The sequence below is a fragment of the Pinus tabuliformis genome, chromosome 2_1, assembly GCF_031772625.1.
Source record: "Pinus tabuliformis cultivar Carrire ecotype Pingquan chromosome 2_1, CPIR1, whole genome shotgun sequence".
Lineage (NCBI taxonomy): Eukaryota > Viridiplantae > Streptophyta > Pinopsida > Pinales > Pinaceae > Pinus > Pinus tabuliformis.
Genome location: NC_142299.1, coordinates 818,095,289 through 818,112,882, shown reverse-complemented (window position 1 = coordinate 818,112,882; position 17,594 = coordinate 818,095,289). Strand labels below are relative to the sequence as shown.

Sequence of the window (17,594 nt, the reverse complement as noted above, 5' to 3'; positions counted from 1 at the left end):
TCAAGGCCAACCCGTTGTAGTCCTCAATGATCATGTACCTAATGGAAACAAGATTCCACTTACGCTTCACTAAAGAATGATGTTTCCTTTCAATGGCTAACACATTATTCAACACATTTCCAATTTACATCATCCTCCCATAATCTTTTATTACAATGCTTTGTCAATGACCATGTTAGGCCCCTATAATACCAGTGATTCCCCCATTACTATTTTCATTGTATCCCTTATTGTTATTATTGTGCCCCTATTGCCCCCATATTTAGGCCGATAGGCCTTTCTTTGAAAGGGACCTTTCGTCGTCCTTTTCCTTCTGACGGTGACATCTGGTCAACGACTAAACGCTGACACCTGGCGAACTCCGTTTTCGTTTTTACTCCGTTTTCGTTTTTGTTCAGGAAACGAATACCTAACCTCCCTCGCGAACTCCGTTTTCGTTTTTGTTGAGGAAACGAATACCTAATTACCTGCTTATCGGCTTGCATATCGGCCTCTGCAAAGAAGGGGCGGAGGTATTCATGGTTGTCGCCGCCTCACTGACTGACCCTGGGCATAGGTGGACGATGCGCCCGCGCCTGCCGGAACAGAAAACACCCGGTTCAACGACAATCCATCCATTTTTTGCTCTTCATGTCTTTTCCACGCCCTCTGCAATAATGTTTTTCTGCTTTTCCACTCACTGCTGCACTATGTCTCCAGTTTTTGCTGTGTTATCTGTCCAGGTTTTGCTGTCTTATCTGCTTATCTGCGTTCTGGGCTTATTGCTGGTAACTTTCTGCACATTTTTCTCACTCTACATATTCGAAAACCCTTCTGCGTTTGTTTGGTTGATATTTTGTCCGCATCTTTGTGCTCGTCCTCAATCTGAAGCCTGCCACAGCAAATACGTCTCACTGCATCGATATCCGGTATCCAAGGTATGTATTAAAACTGATATTCTTCCCACCTTGCTTTCTGACTTGCACGACAATTGTTCAAGGATACACTTCGTCTTGCTTTTACTTCTTTTCCAGGTTGGAATTCTAAGTGTCTCTGATTCTCACTGTCTAATGGATTTTTTTCCCGGTTTTAGATAGCTGGGATTGTTTAGGAAATAGGGAATTCCTCCCACTATATAATGTTTTAATTATTGGCTGTGGGAGCTGTGCATAACTGTTATGGGTTTTTTTGGAGTTTCAAGGCCCTCAACCTACTTTATTGTATGAACATGTATATTTGCCTCTCTCAAGTTCGAGCCTCTCAGCCCTGGTTTGAGTTTATAGCGTCATAATTTATGTTTGGACTTTGTTTTGATTGTTCGACCCTACTACGACTATATAAAATCAACCTTTTCGTAGTTTCATTTTCATAAATACTTTGAATGATGTGTTTATTAATTCTGTTTAAGATATGAAATCTTGCGAGATATGCATTGTTGAAAAGCGAGACTCATTTTCTCTTATTATTTACTTGGAAGGCTTGATAAATGGGTGTTTCACTTGTCCACAACATGTTACTTTCTAAGATTATCTGGCAATTCGCTAGGATTAGTTATATGAGAGTGTTGTGCTATTGGATTGGTGGTTGTTGTGCTATTGGATTGGTGGATTGGTGTTGATGTCTGAGGCATTCTTATCAGTATGCATTCTACAAAATTTTGGCTGCTTACCGATCTTTCATTGTTCATCTTGTTAAATAAAGGTCTGACATTGGATGCCACCTGTTTGGCCGGAAGACCATAGAGTATTTTTCAAGCAGATTCTGCTTTCTACAGTTTCTGTCCTATTTTTTTAGAGCAGATAACATTTAAAGTTAGTAAAATATAAGCTCGGTTTTTGAAATCTAGGGATATTGTTGTTTAATTGTCTTCTATATTAAGGGATTTGAATAACTTTTGTAGTCCAGTGCCCAATTTCTGTAACGTCAGAGGGAAAATTGTGTCAGGTCTTAGCATATCTTGCATGTGATGTCATTGGTAGTTATTAGCACTTCTGCAGCTATATGCCGGAATTCACACAAATAGATTCAGTTCTGATAATCTGACTACAGAGCACTCTTGTCGGAAGATTCAATGCATTGTATGAGTGGTACTGTGCTAGCTAGCATATTGAGTTACATTCTGGAAATCATTGTGGCTTTGTTTGTTTCCCAGCCTCACAAATGAGAGTGGTGTTAGATTGAAATATTCCGAAAGGCTAGGACATCAAGTCTTGTAAACTGCATGAACAATCTGTAGGGTTTTGATACTTCTAAATAATTTATGCTGTTTGATTAACCGTATTTGCCTCATAACATGATTGTCTTAGTGGAGCTTTCCAAATGAATGAGTGTTGTGGGCAAGTATTACACCTACAGATTGTTCACGAATAAAATATGTAACTTTCTCAGTTTTCATGTCCCAGGAAATTGTTTGAGAAGTCAGAGAGAGTACACTTAGATTTAGCTTGAATTTTAGGCTGTAGGTAGTTGGTCTCCATGCCTGAAACTATTATGCTTACATAAACATAGGCAGTGGATAATTGATCTGTATGCTTGAAATTAGTAAGCTCATCAATTTAGATTTTTCCTATTTGGTTTTATGTCAATATGCCGTTTATAGTACACATTCCTTGTCTAAGGCATGCTTTGCTTCTTTTATGCATCAATGTGAAAATGAAAGTCATGGATTTAGAAATCGTTACTTACAAAATTTATGCACATCTTGGGGAATTATACTCTCGGTGGCACTGTTCCTGACATGTGCAATGCTGGCACTCACATCCCTTTTTGGGCACCACTTATCTGTCTAAAGGAATGATCCATACCCTATTGCACTATTGCTTTACATGCAACATTAGCATCCATACCCTAAATTGGGCACCATCTAGTTGTCCAAAGGAATGAGCCACACCCATGTTTTTAGGATTCTTCATAGTGTTCCTTATCAGATGGTTATGACTTTTGCACTAAATATATACTGTTTTTTTTTTTTTTTAAATCTTTTGGAGATTAAATAAATCATTTCTTTAGGCCCCTCTTATTTTAGGCCAGTAATTTCATGCTTCAAGAGTTGCAAACTTTATTAAACTAGAAAATTAGTAATAGAGGTCTCAGGTGAAAGAGGTAGTACAAAGAAACTAATGAAATTGATATTTCAGTTTCACAGACCTTCTCCACTAAATAGTCGTAGAATTCGTTTATACAAACATTAGAGTCCAGTTCCTTGACTATTCGAAATACTAGGCATGAAGTGAAACATGGCCTTGGTGGAGGACTTATTTTCTAGTTGATGACTGTCGTCAAACTGGGTTGTGCAAGATTATAAATAAGACACTATATCATGTCCATTCTGACAGGCATATCAAAACATTCTTTTACCCTTCTGATTACAGCAAAGAACCTTTAGATGTGATTCTTCAAATGTTTTGGATCAAATCATGTTGCTAGAACACACTCATTGAGTTCTCTATTGTTTCTGATTTCTGCCAGAGCTTTACTGGCATATCTGACTGAAAAGTTTGAACTTTATGAAATGAGTAGTGAGTTTTATTCTGAAATGAACTATATTGTGTATTTGTTGAGTACTTGTTTTGAAGGATAAACCTGTAAAACGAGTGCTTATCTGAAAAATAGAACAGAAGATTTTGACTGCATTTGTGACATATTTGCTGGAGTTCTTTAGTGTTGTCTCATTATAATTCTTCTACCTAGAGTCGTTTATAACTTTGAAGCATTGATCATTGATGAAGCCTTAGACCTTTTGTTGCAGATTTTTTATGCTCGATATGTTGGAGAGCTTAAAATCTTTAGCCGTAGATGACTGTTATCATTATAATCTCAAGCCAAACAATTGAAACTGAGAGTTAAGCTCCACAGGCTGTTAAACTAGCAGCTGTATAGTCAGACAAATCACCAAAATCCTTCTCTGTATGGCCTGCAGCACATATGTGCTGTATGGACCTGTATGGCTGCTTTAAGGCTTGATAATATGATATATGGTTCTGCTGTATGGCCTTCTCACTGACTTCTGGTTCCTCTCCTGCTTGCTAGATCTGTTCCACTGTAAGTTACCTCTTCTATCTTGTTTTATTTATGATTTACTAAAAAACCCCTAAACTGCCAAAACCCTGATCTCATCCTGAGATGTATGACCCAGTTTAAATCTAACTCATTAATGTATTAATTACACTTCATTAGACTCCTTAGGCTATGTCAACTATAAAACATAATATATTTCACTTTTTTTTAGTGAATTATAAAATAGAATTATTTACCCATTTTCTAAGTGGTCACTTTCGGCATGTCTCAAACCACTCACTGCACATTCACACTGAAATCTGTGCAATAAGTTCCTGTCTGAGCATGCTTCTCAACAAATCATATATGACATATTCACTTGATTGTTTTTCTTGTTTCTTCGACCGCATTTCCCCCTACAAGGCATTGGATCTGATTGAACCAGTTTTATGTTGAAAGTTTATCTTAATCAATTGATAATATGCCATCTTTAGGGCATGAAATATTGTTGTTCTGTGTATACCTTGGAGATCTGAACCGAACAGCAAGGAGATTCCAGGTGCGAGGCACTTTTTCCTGATTATCTGAAGTTCAGCCTCCATAATTTTGGCGAATCTCCTCTTTGATGACAAATATCAACACGCAAGAGAGAGGAAGTGTGATTACAAGACAATGCACTCTGTTTAAGCCTTTCATTTGACCCTGTTGAAAGCAAGATCCTCAAGGGCAGTTTTCAGTGATAACATCTCCCGGTGGTACCCTAATAAATGCAGTTGCCAATTGTTCCCAAACTTGAATGAACATAAGATATGCCCTCTACATATATTTATTTTATGCTCAATTTCTTTGTTTCTGGGTAAACACAACCTTTTACATGTTGATTTACTGCGCTGCTACACAGGAGCTGTGGAAGTGTAAAAATTAAATAATACTTAAATATATGTCTAAATATTTTTTTGATTTATTTGTATGTTCTAAGAGCTTCATCGATAAGATATATTAAGAAGATTGTGATTGGGTCCATTTTTATGGAATTTGTAATAGAAGTTAACATAAATGAAGTTGATTTTATATTACTTGCATTGGATCTGATTGAACCAGTTTTATGTTGAAAGTTTATCTTAATCAATTGATAATATGCCATCTTTAGGGCATGAAATATTTCTGTTCTGTGTACACCTTGGAGATCTGAACTGAACAGCAAGGAGATTCCAGGTGCGAGGCACTTTTTCCTGATTATCTGAAGTTCAGCCTCCATAATTTTGGCGAATCTCCTCTTTGATGACAAATATCAACACGCAAGAGAGAGGAAGTGTGATTACAAGACAATGCACTCTGTTTAAGCCTTTCATTTGACCCTGTTGAAAGCAAGATCCTCAAGGGCAGTTTTCAGTGATAACATCTCCCGGTGGTACCCTAATAAATGCAGTTGCCAATTGTTCCCAAACTTGAATGAACATAAGATATGCCCTCTACATATATTTATTTTATGCTCAATTTCTTTGTTTCTGGGTAAACACAACCTTTTACATGTTGATTTACTGCGCTGCTACACAGGAGCTGTGGAAGTGTAAAAATTAAATAATACTTAAATATATGTCTAAATATTTTTTTGATTTATTTGTATGTTCTAAGAGCTTCATCGATAAGATATATTAAGAAGATTGTGATTGGGTCCATTTTTATGGAATTTGTAATAGAAGTTAACATAAATGAAGTTGATTTTATATTACTTGATTTATAAATGCTTAATTGAACAGTTATGGTAAGTTTATATTACTTGATTCAGAAGTGTTTATTTTTTCCCCAAAACTTTCGTTTTATTTCAAAAAAATTCAAACCTTCATTTACGGTGACATGTTTATGTTTTATGACTCCTAACTTTCAGAGCGCTGTAAATCAGGATGTTCCGTTGTAGACTAAAACCAAAAAATGTTTATACATCTGTCTCATCTATTAGAAGTTTCAACCTTTATCTACCAAGAGATGTACATTGACATGTTGGTTTGCAGAAGGGCCATGGCCTTCTTCTCAGAATTCTGTTATTCGAGTGTTTTCTTAGTGTTCTCTTCTGTGTTTTTCACTGGCAGGGACAGAGCTGTTCCCAGGTTCAGAAATTGTTCCCCCAGGTTCTCAGTTTCTCAGAATTCTTCTGTTTACCTTGCAGGTGAGTGCTCTCGAGCGCAAATGTCGTGCCTGTGTTTCTTTCTATTCTTCATGTCCATGGTTTTTGGACCAATTTGGTGATTACATAAGGTTTATTGTCTCGGATGCTTCTTTACCTATTCTCAAATAAACCCAGAATAAACTATATAATGTATTGATTTAATCTGATTCCTCAAAGCATCAGATGGAAAGTTCTTTTATTTTTGCAATTAGGTTATTTCTATTTTTCTCTCAACCTATGCTGTTGCTTTCATGGTTCTATTCCGAAACATTACGTAGACTTTAAAAAGGACTGTTTAATCAATAAGTGTGAATATGTTAACTGGAAAAATTATGCGGTCGTTAAAACTGTAATTCGTGGGGTGGATAAAGTGTTAAAATCTGTCAAATTCACCTAAGAGTTACCTGGGAGTGTCGGATGCTTTAATTACCATTTATATACACCACTGCTTTCACTGTGATTACGAACCCTGCCCCTACGGTTCACTTCGCACATAGAAGGTCGAACCTTCACTTCTCCCATGGTCCTTAAACTGCACATGGGCTTATCATGTGGATAACTCGCAAAGGCATCATCTGAAAATTGATTCGGGTGCTTTTTTTTATTACCTTCTTTGTTTCACTTTCATCTGAAATCCATGTGGGCGTTCGAGAATAAGCTTCTAATTGCTTTGAAATTAATCTGGGAATTTGGGTATGGGCAGCCTTGAAATCTAGTGTTTAAGAAAACAACACTCACAGGCCTTTTGATATCTAGGTGATCGAGATTGTCACAGAGATTTTCACCACTTGTTGGGATTGGAATTGTAGTCCCACTAGAACATATGATGATGTCAAGGGAAGAGAACAAGGATGTACAGGCCCCGGACTCGTCTGCCATTGAAGCTCCATACCCTCTTGCAGAACCAGGAGATGGTGGTGGTGATAATAATAACAATGGAGATGTGGTTGTTTCTGCTTCTCAAGAAGAATCCAAAATGATCAATAGTAACATCAACAGGGATGGGTGGGAAGCAGCTCGTGCATGGTTGATGACATTGCCCAGGCGAAGGAATGTCATGCACAATGAGATCGAAGATTGGCTTCATAACAACAAGCACAATCTCTCTAGAGAAATCATCACAATGCCGCGTCAACAGCTTTACCGATACTTTGTCAACCAGCACAAGCTCATTCGCAGAGCTGACCAGCCACAGTCGCCCCAACAACAGGTACTCACTTTTATCTTTTTTGTTTTTTTGATAAGTATGCTTTTTCTTAAGTCACTAGGAGATATGAACCCCACTTCATAATACAGGACAATACCCACTTTAACAAGAAGAGTGATTTGAACTTTGTACCTTTACCGACTGATCATGCAGTAATACCTTTAATCTCAATCTAATTCTGAATTTTCATTTATATGGGTGTAGTACAGTTCTGAATTTCCATTTATTTGGGTGCGGTGTAATTCTGAATTTCCATTTACTTGGCTTTCACAGGATAGATTTATGCCTTTTCTTTTCCAAAATTTCCAAATAATATCTCTGTTGAAACCCAAAAGATATTTCCCCACATCTGTGGAAGGCATCTCGTGTGCCAAATACAGAGGGGTTTGAGCTAGCTGAATTACCAGCAACTTTGGCCGCAACTGGTTGAGCTAAATGGTAGATTATGTTTTTATCAACAACCGTTTTATTATTTTTTCAAGTCTTTGTGTGGTCATGGAGGTCCTCTTTTTGGTCTTTTTGGTCTTGTGCAACTTAAATCTATTTCAATTTCCAGGTTTCTATATTGGCAAGTTTCTGCAGTTTTTTTAAATCTGATTTATTAATTTTTTTTGGTCTTGTGCAACTTAAATCTATTTCAATTTCCAGGTTTCTATATTGGCAAGTTTTTGCAGTTTTTTTAAATCTGATTTATTAATTATTTTTTTTGCCAATTTTGAAATTGTGTTCTCATAATTGAGTGATTTAGTCAGATGGGTTAATTTGAGTGGTTGAGTGCTTTAAGCTTCTTAGATTAGATTCCGCATTCATGTCATATCTTCTTCGACTAGAATTTTGTATTGTGGTAAAATTGATGAATTGCAGGTACTCCTATCACAGGAAAAAGAAACCCCTTGTTCTATTATGGAGACAACCTTGACACCGAATGCCATTTCTCTATTGCTGAATGGTTGCACCAAGATTCAACCACTACTTCAGATAATCGATGTAGGTTTCGTTACCTCATTGAAAACAACATCCTCGCACTTCCACATTACTCTATCTGATGGAGCACATCAACATAAGACTTTGCTACCATCCGCATATGGCCCACAAGTTGTCTCTGGAGACATCCAAATTGGATCAATAATTCTGCTCAAAAAAGTAGCTTGCACGGTGCTCCAAAACTCCTCGTAAGACCCACCATTTGAAACCACCCTCTTTTACTTTACCCGCCTAGCCGTTTTTTGCAACAAAAAAAGGAAAATGCAATCTTTATTAATTCATTTCTTACTTGTTTACATAAGGTCCATCTGAATCATCGAGCTTGAATTTGCGAAGCGCTCAGCAGTGTTGATGAAGGACATATCAACGCTGCAACATGCACAGGCGGGTTCAGCCCAATCTAGCTCTTCGTTAGCTGAAGATCCCTTGCCCTCTTTAGTTACTCCACCACCTACGGCAACAACTACAACAATTCCATTCACAGCACTCAACCCTTATCGAAAGTATTGGTCTATCCAAGGCAGAGCATCTGCAAAGACGTCATTGAAGGCATACAACAATGTGCGAGGCTCAGGAAAAGTTTTCGGATTTGACCTTATCAACCGTGATAAGGAAGAGATCCACCTTTCTGCATTTGCTGAACTGGCCGAATCTCTTTACAATCTAATTCAGGTTGGGCAATTATACATTGTATCAAATGGCACAGTGAGAGAAGCAAATCCAAACTACAACCACCTCAAGAACAAATGGGAGATTTACTTATCTGCTGCTTCCATTATCAATCCATGTCCTACAGATGATCCAACGTTTCCCTACCAAAGCTTTCACTTCAAGAATATTGCTGAAGTAAGAAATGCAACTCCAAATACAAATGTAGATGTCATTGGTGTTGTTACTTCCACATCACCTGCATCAACAATTCGACGAAAAGATGGAAGTGAGACATTAAGGAGAACACTCATACTAAAGGACATGTCCGGTTTTAGCATTGATGTAACATTATGGGGAGACCACTGTGACTATATCGGACAACATCTTTCTGATTTCTACTCTTTTGACAACCCACCAATTCTTGCAATCAAAGGAGGGCGCATGTCTGAATTTAATGGCACCACAATAGGGACAATACCAACAAGCACTCTCACATTAAATCCACAGGTTCCAAAAACTCAACAACTACATGCATGGTTCCGTGAAACCGGCTATAGCTCTTCTTCTCCATCTTTGAGTAGAAACTATGGTGTTTATTTGAAACGTGCCCTGCCACGAAAGATGCTTCATGAAATTGCTTGCATGCAGCCCTCTGATAAAGCGGTCTGGGTTTCAGTTCGAGCAACAATTACTGCTCTTCATATGGATGACTTCTACTTTATAGCATGTCCACTAGATTTCAATGGCAAACAATGTATGAAGAAGGTTGTGGAGCATTCCAACAATCTTTGGCATTGTACAAAATGTAACGGTGACTTCCCAGAATGCGACTACCGTTACAAACTCAAAATTGAACTACATGACCACACCGGGAATCTACAGAACGTCACAGTTTTCAATGATGCAGGGAACGAGCTCATGGGCATCACGGCTAAAGACTTGTTCCTACTTTCTATCGAACCAACTGATCTACAAGAAATTTGTGGCCGCATTTCAGGGCACCGCTTCCAGCTAACACTTTCCATTAAAACAGATTACTTCAACGGTGTTCAACGCTTGCAACCAATACTGATCAATTCAGAGGAAATTCAATATGCCTCTGCATGCAAGGAAGCGCTCACTGACATTCAAGCACTGTCCGCTTCAAAACGACCTATTGTTCGCCACCTGTGAACTTTTTCTTAGGGCTTCATCTACCATGCCTGTCTGTACATATAGAACCATTTCCACACAACTAATTGTCTCATCTTTGTAAATTACACACCCATGTTATTATGATGAAACCTATAGTTTTCATTGAAAATACTCTCTTCCAGTCATTCCAACATATGTATGTTTGCCATTTACTTTTTACGTAATATAAATATCAACATTTGTACAAAGTCACTATGTGTCTTGTTCGTTCTCTACATGATACACACTGATCCCTTGCTTGCTAAGCTATTCATTTTATCGATCAAACATGTGAAACAAAAGTTTTTTTAAGTAAAAGGAACAAAATATTTTGATTCTTGTTTCTCTCCTCTCAATGATAGATACTGAAATAACATATGATTTCATAGCATTCCTAATTGCATGTTTTCCCTTCTACCTACTCTACCTATCTTCACCGATGTCGAACTAAGAAACATTTAAAACTATGTTCAAAATATAATGTTCCAAATTCACAATGGATGTGCACCCAATAAAATGAGATACCAAACATGCACTACTTGTTTACGAAAACTAACAACTATTACTTGTACTTGTTTAGATATGCCACCAAACAATCAACTTGCGGACAAAAACAAGCGGCGGCGTATTCTATATGCACAACAAAAGGATCGAATAAATGCACGACGTCGACTACTTTATGAACAGCACAAAAACCCTACTACTTCCTCTACATCCCTTCCCACCTCAAATGCTCTCCCACCTATACAAACCAACCCATCACACATTCATCATATCGATTATAACCCTCCCCTTAACGAAGAGCACCGTCGCTTTCGAGAAAGGATTGATGGACTTTCTACCTTGCATGTTTGCACAACATGCAAGGAAGCATACCCAGGAATGAAAACAAAGCTCTTCCACAATAGACTCTCTTGTTTTCGCTGTGCATCATCTAAATCTACCAATCGTTTTTCTGAACTGAACAACATGGACCCTGGAGAACAACCCTATGTCCTTCACCAATTAACGCAAGTTGAAGAAATGCTCATTGCACGTGTCAACCCCATTCTACAAGTCACTCATTCCCGTGGTGGTCAATATAAATATAGTGGCCATACAATTAGCTTCCCTCAAGATATTACCAGTATTGCCAAATACTTACCCCGGATGCTCTCTGACTTAGACATCCTCATTGTGAAAAGGCAAAATCCATCTGAAAAGGCTTACGAATTCTACGTTTGCAAATCACGTGTCCTTGCAGCCCTTGAATACAAAATAAAATATGACCCTTACTACCATGATGTTCAATTGAATTCATCTACAATTTCTACACTTCCAGATCTCCCTACAGACATTTCTTCTCTTCTCCACAGTGTAACCACCTCCTCTTTTGAACCCCATCAAACCACTACTGATTCCACTTATAATCCTGATGATGTCATGCTACCTCCATTAGAAATCCAACCCTCTTCTTTCGTTCCAGTCCTCCCAAACTCATGTACCGAGCGTGACCACATTTCTAACTATTTGCACTCGACCCATTCAAATTCAACAAGCTCTATCGATTGGCCTCCAATATCTCCAACCGCTATAAATGAATACAACACCATTGGCCTCCTTGCCATGGCATTCCCCACACTCTTCCCTACAGGCATTGCAATGATCATGCAACCAAGACTTACAAAAGTTGAAATGCATGAATATGCTTTGCACTTGCTTCACTACCATGATAACCGCTTTGGCCAACACCCAAGATTCCGCTACTATCTTTATAACATTCTAATGTGCCACCGTAGCCAAGAAACAGCCAGTGTCTTCGTGAAGAAGTACATTGAGAACAACTTGCCAACAACGGTATCAGAACTACGCCAGTGTCTTCATGAGTCTCCGGATTCAAGATTGCCAGAGCAAATAATGAGGTTTGGGTCAGCTCTACGAGGAACACGGTCTTTCTGGAACAAACGCCGAACTGAGCTGACTGACATGATCACACAAATAGGAAGCCCAACATTCTTCTTCACTCTCAGTGCAGCTGATACTAAATGGCATGACTTGCACGCGATCATGCCGACAAGTGTTCATTCCACTCCAGTCAACCCCTTCCAATGGAAAATCCAAAACATAATTAAAAACCCACATCTAACAGCCCAATATATGCATTGCAGATTTACAATTTTCCTTGAAGAAATCCTTCAAAAAGGCCTCCATGCAACCGACTACTGGTGCAGGTATTATTTAATATCCATATCCCTCTACGTTAATTTTATACATTGCATATACATGTATTAACTGAATGTACCCTCCATGTTATATTCAGATACGAATGGCAACATAGAGGATCCGCACACATTCATGGCTTCCTTTGGCTACAAAATGCACCAGACATGGACACACTTGATTGGGACAATGCATTGGAAGTTGCTAATGCACAGAAATATTTCGACCACTACGTAACTGCTTGGAATCCACGTCCGGCAGAACACCAAACTATTCCGCTTCACCAGTCAACAATTCATAACCCGTGTTTCCTTGACGCAACAGCAATATTCGCATCCAATCAATTTGAAGACTACACAGAGCTTGTCAACTGCGTCCAACGCCATACAAAGTGTCATGAATCTTCCTGTCTTCGTAAGAAAGACAATGTGCTTAGCTGCCGATATGGAGTACCGTGGGAATTGAAGTCCACTTCTTCACTTTTCATTGATGATAAGGGTAATAAAACCTACGTCTCTGCTCGCAATGATGAGAGATTGAATATTCACAACGCCGATCTACTCTCTATTTGGAGAGCAAATGTTGATTGCCAACCAGTCCTTTCTCGCCATGCTGTATTGAAATATATTTCAAAATATAGAACAAAAGCAGAGACACGATCTGAGAGCTACCGTCAAATGCTATCGCGACTATCACAAAGTGCCCTTCCAGAAGCACCTACTAGTGGTGTCATCCGGAAACTCCTTACAGAAACCATTGCAGATAGAGACATTGGTGCACAGGAAATATGCCATATGTTACAAAAGCTACCTCTCTCTCTTTCCAGTCGTATATTCCGTTCTTTGAATGTCAACAGGATTGTTTTCAAACGTGTTTTGCAAGATACCGAAAATCCTGGTTCGACACCAAACTTTATCGTTGCGTATATGAACAGGCCTGCCTCACTAGAAGCACTGCCCCTCCTTGAAGCTGCTCGCTCGTGGTCATATTCTTCCCAACGGAGAAGCAACCACTGGAAACACCTATTTCCCCCAATGATTGTACATGTCTTGCCCCATTACAATGTCATTCCTTCCTCTACTAATCCTTCTTATGCCACATTCTGTTGGAGTGAATTACTCTTGTATTTCCCCTTCCGAACACTCCCTGATGATATCGGTTCAACTGATGCAGAAATTATTGCACATTGGGAACAAAAAAGGGGTGCATATACACCATGGCATGTCCATCGTGAACCTGAAAACCCACAAAGCCCACCTACTGAAGATCAACCTACCCCACACACCCCCCCTGATTCCATTCAGATGGATGAATGGCAAATCCTCTCTCAACTACACCCAGGTTACAATATTGCAATTGATGACCTCGACATGATTGGCTACCGCGACTTCGATGTCAACCACAATTGGTCACAAAATACTGTCCCTCCCCCATTGCAAGAAACCGCCATCAATTTCATTGAATTCAACCGCTCACCCATTCAAAACCAGCATCAATCATTTTCCAACCTTCTCCATGAGCATACATTATCCCCTACCCAAAGCATAGCTTTCACCGCTGTTTTTTCACACTTCAAAGCCCCTTCGCCAAAATCCCCACAGAAGATCATCGTACAAGGAACAGCTGGCACAGGAAAATCCCATTTGATTAAATGCCTTCACCAAGCATTTGTGGAAAACTCGCCAGCCAACAAAAACCGTTTATTGTTACTTGCACCAACCGGCGTTGCAGCTTTCAACATAAATGCCCTCACAATTCATTCTGCCCTTCATATCCCTATCCAGACAATGCATCCTCTCGAAGGCCAACCGCTCCTACAGCTGCAAGAGCAGCTCCGTCATGTAGAATACATCCTCATTGACGAAATGAGCTTCATTGGTCCAAAAATGCTTTCTCGCATTGACAATCGTCTAAGAGAGGCATTCCCTCTTCATTGGAATACACCATTTGGTAATCGCTCAATTATCCTTGTCGGAGATTTAGGCCAACTCCCACCTGTAAAAGACATTCCTTTATATGCTGGGACATCGCGTGGCACTGCACTTTGGCGCAGCTTCGACATATTCATAACACTTTCAACCGTTTTCCGTCAACAAGGAGCTAGCTTGTCCCAGGTTGCTTTTTGGCAAATACTTGCAAATCTTAGGAATGGAATATCTACACTTGAAGATTGGCAACATCTAATGTCAAGAACAAGTTCCTCTCTTACACCAGAGGAGAAATGCACATTCAGCGAGTCCATGCACCTATTCGCAACAAACAACGCAGTTGTCTTGCATAATAAGAAAAAGCTCAAACAATTGAACATCCCAGTAGCACTTTGCTCTGCGGAACAACAAATACAGAAAAATCCTACTACAACAGAAGATGAGCACCTGCCTGCCAAGGTGCTCTTATGCAATGAACAAAAAGTTATGCTCACCAGCAACTTATGGGTACATGCAGGCCTTGTCAATGGCGCGCTTGGGAAGGTCGTCTCAATATTTTATTCAACTGACTCAAAGCCCCCAGCATTACCATCCTTTGTGGTTGTTGACTTTCAACAATACAGAGGAACACCATGGGACATTTCACACCCAACATATGTACCCATTCCTCCCATCACAAGGGGTGCACGCCGTCAGATACCACTTCAAATGGCATGGGCTTTAACAATACACAAGTCACAAGGAATGACATTAGACAAAGCAACAGTGGACATCGGGACCATAGAATGCCAAGGGCTAACATTCACTGCAATTTCAAGAGTGCGGTCACTATCGGACATACACATCAATCCAGCATTCCCATTCTCCCGCATTGCACACATGCACAAGAATCCATATCTTAAGCGTAGACAGCAAGAGGAATCATTCCTTGCATCAAAATCTATGCAGGATAATACACTTTAGCCAATCATACAGCCTGCCTTCCAGATTTACCCACATGGTAAACACCAGTTACTACATACAAAAGTTTCACATAGATTCCTTGCTATTATATTTAATTTCATATGATTTTATATTCATTTCGAATCGTTTAATTTATTTCGAATTTTCAAACAAAATCGTCAAACATATTCATTGCCATTTACAGTGTTCCCTTTTCTGATGCCAACAGGTATGAATACATGCTATTTACGACAATTGTACGAGTGTTGCGAAGAAATCCAGCAACAAGTGCTTACATTACAGGATATGCAGACAAGGATCCTGCCACAACCATCCATGCCACTATACCGTTTGCGCCCAGCAATTACGCTGTTAAAGAATATAAGGAAACTACTTAAGATTACAATTCACATCCATGAAAGGGATGCACACAGGCAGATGCGACATCAACTGCAGGAACAGCTCGCACAACATGGCACCACAATAAACACTAACTGGTGTTGCCGATGCCATGGCCCATCATGCATATATGATTAGCGGCTCATTCTCAATGACATCTCTACATAATGCTGTTATTGTACATATGCTTACAAGCCAACAAAACTTTCATTGTATATATCTTTACTTATATATGGCATGTTTAGTTATATCTTAATAGAACTCTTCTCTGTTGTATGAACAAAGAGTATTCAAGTACGTGGTCCACTGCGCTTTGTTTTGGGTTTTATGATTCAAACAACAACTTTTTGTATAAAGAAACATGTTCTGACTTTAGATAGGTCGCTTCGGTTTTATGATTCAACCAACAACTTTTTGTATAAAGAAACACGTTTCTGACTTTAGAAAGGTCGCTGTTTACATCAACCTATTAGGGAAATTTTCATTTAGCGCTGAATCTCTCAGTATCTGGATTTCAGCAGTACCTTTCTTAATTGTTAAATTTCCCAGTATCGAAAATGCACTTACCTCTGCCCAGTAGTTGGTACCTTCTCCCAATGCAGCTTTGAAACAGACTCTATGGTTTTCTTACAGAAGAAACACATGTCCAGAACCACAAATCCCTGGAATTTATGGGAATTTCATGTCTCATGCATGTCAAATTCATATTTGCAATTAAAATAGTAGATGACAAATGTTCTTGACAGTAGAGGTGTTTTCTTTATAATGAACTATTTCTTTTATTCTGGGCTCTTCAAGGTTTGTTCAGTTGACATTCTTTACTGTAGATTACAGCTGCACTAACTCATGTGTTGTACACCTTTGTTTCACCTAAAAAGTGAGTGGATCACCAAGGTTGCATCATCCAAACGAATGCAGTATGATCAAGCCCCTACTTCAATTAGTATTCTCAGGAGTGGTTTATTTATGTGTGTACTCATTACTTATATTTATTATTTTTTTTTCCTACTTTTAATGTAGCTCAGTGAAATATGAAAATACAAGTGCAAGGGATGTCTTGGGTTAATGCGTGTTTTTAATACAAATCATACTGTAAATTGCTTATACCGATGGCTGAACAGATTTTAATTGAAAAGTGAGCAGCAGATTAAGTGCACATAAGGTCTATCTTACTCTGATACTGCACACAATTTTCCGCAGTTTATCAATTATCCTAATCTATAACATTTAGCAATTTGGTTCAAGATCAGATAGTTTTGCTGCGTCCACAAACTCTTTAACAAGATAATGTAATGGAACAGGATGATCCCATTATCATGCTAGAAAATTCTGCTTGAATATTCATAAATATATTTGGCTCCTCTGCAGTTTTGGTACATCTTTGATATTGCATTTTAAATTATTCATTTGTCCTGTAACATCTTTTTCCACAATATGAAAACAGAGTAACATCATTTAACCAGAGCTACTATCTGTAAGAGATAGGGTGACCATCATTAAAATAGCGTCGTTGATACACTTTTTTTCACATCATTTAAAGTAGAGCTAATATTTGTAACAAATAGTAGGAGAGCAGAGTTACACTATGAGCATTTAAGCATTTATCGACCTTCATTCACGTTCTTTCTTCACATTATGAAAGGTGAGTAACATCATTAAACCAGCGTTACTATTGGTATGGTCTCTTTAACATGATAAGGTTTTCCAGCTTATGTTTGCAGAAGTTAAAATGATGACACAAAGATTTTCAAAGTTGTTGCTGGGTGAAGACATGTCAGGTGGTGGTAAAGGAGTATGTACAGCCCTGGCAATATCTAATGCTTTTACAAACCTCTCAGGTATAACATTTTTAATTCTGTTCTGGAATCACACAGGATTTTATGCAAGTCTTAAGCAAAATTTTTTACTTAATCTTAAGACATAAATTTTCACTTAATTTCAAGATACTAACTCCTAACATGCGGATCTC

At 38.7% G+C, this 17,594-nt stretch overlaps 1 protein-coding gene across 2 annotated transcripts; it reads left to right on the top strand.

Annotated features, from left to right (window-relative positions):
• The first annotated feature begins 479 nt into the window (after positions 1–479).
• Positions 480–17,450, top strand: LOC149203144 (uncharacterized). 2 transcript variants are annotated; one of them, XR_016253601.1, is made up of 5 exons: positions 480–767; positions 871–917; positions 6,066–6,142; positions 15,456–15,837; positions 17,334–17,450. XR_016253601.1 is itself a non-coding variant. In XM_089400124.1 (4 exons), the coding sequence occupies exons 1-4, from the start codon at positions 519–521 to the stop codon at positions 15,761–15,763; spliced, it is 681 nt and encodes a 226-aa protein (XP_089256250.1). In that variant the 5' UTR covers positions 480–518; the 3' UTR covers positions 15,764–15,892. The 2 variants fall into 2 exon arrangements, 1 of the variants encoding a protein (XP_089256250.1); XM_089400124.1 differs by lacking the exon at positions 17,334–17,450 and having other exon boundaries at positions 15,456–15,892.
• Positions 17,451–17,594: the final 144 nt, after the last annotated feature.

What these genes read in the sequence shown, in the direction of transcription:
- LOC149203144 (XM_089400124.1), top strand. Translation starts at nt 519, where the DNA reads ATGGTTGTCGCCGCCTCACTGACTGACCCTGGGCATAGGTGGACGATG. An exon ending in ATCGATATCCGGTATCCAAG is followed by an intron (nt 918 to 6,065) that starts GTATGTATTAAA and finishes TTTCACTGGCAG; the next exon opens with GGACAGAGCTGTTCCCAGGT. An exon ending in TTCTTCTGTTTACCTTGCAG is followed by an intron (nt 6,143 to 15,455) that starts GTGAGTGCTCTC and finishes TGATGCCAACAG; the next exon opens with GTATGAATACATGCTATTTA.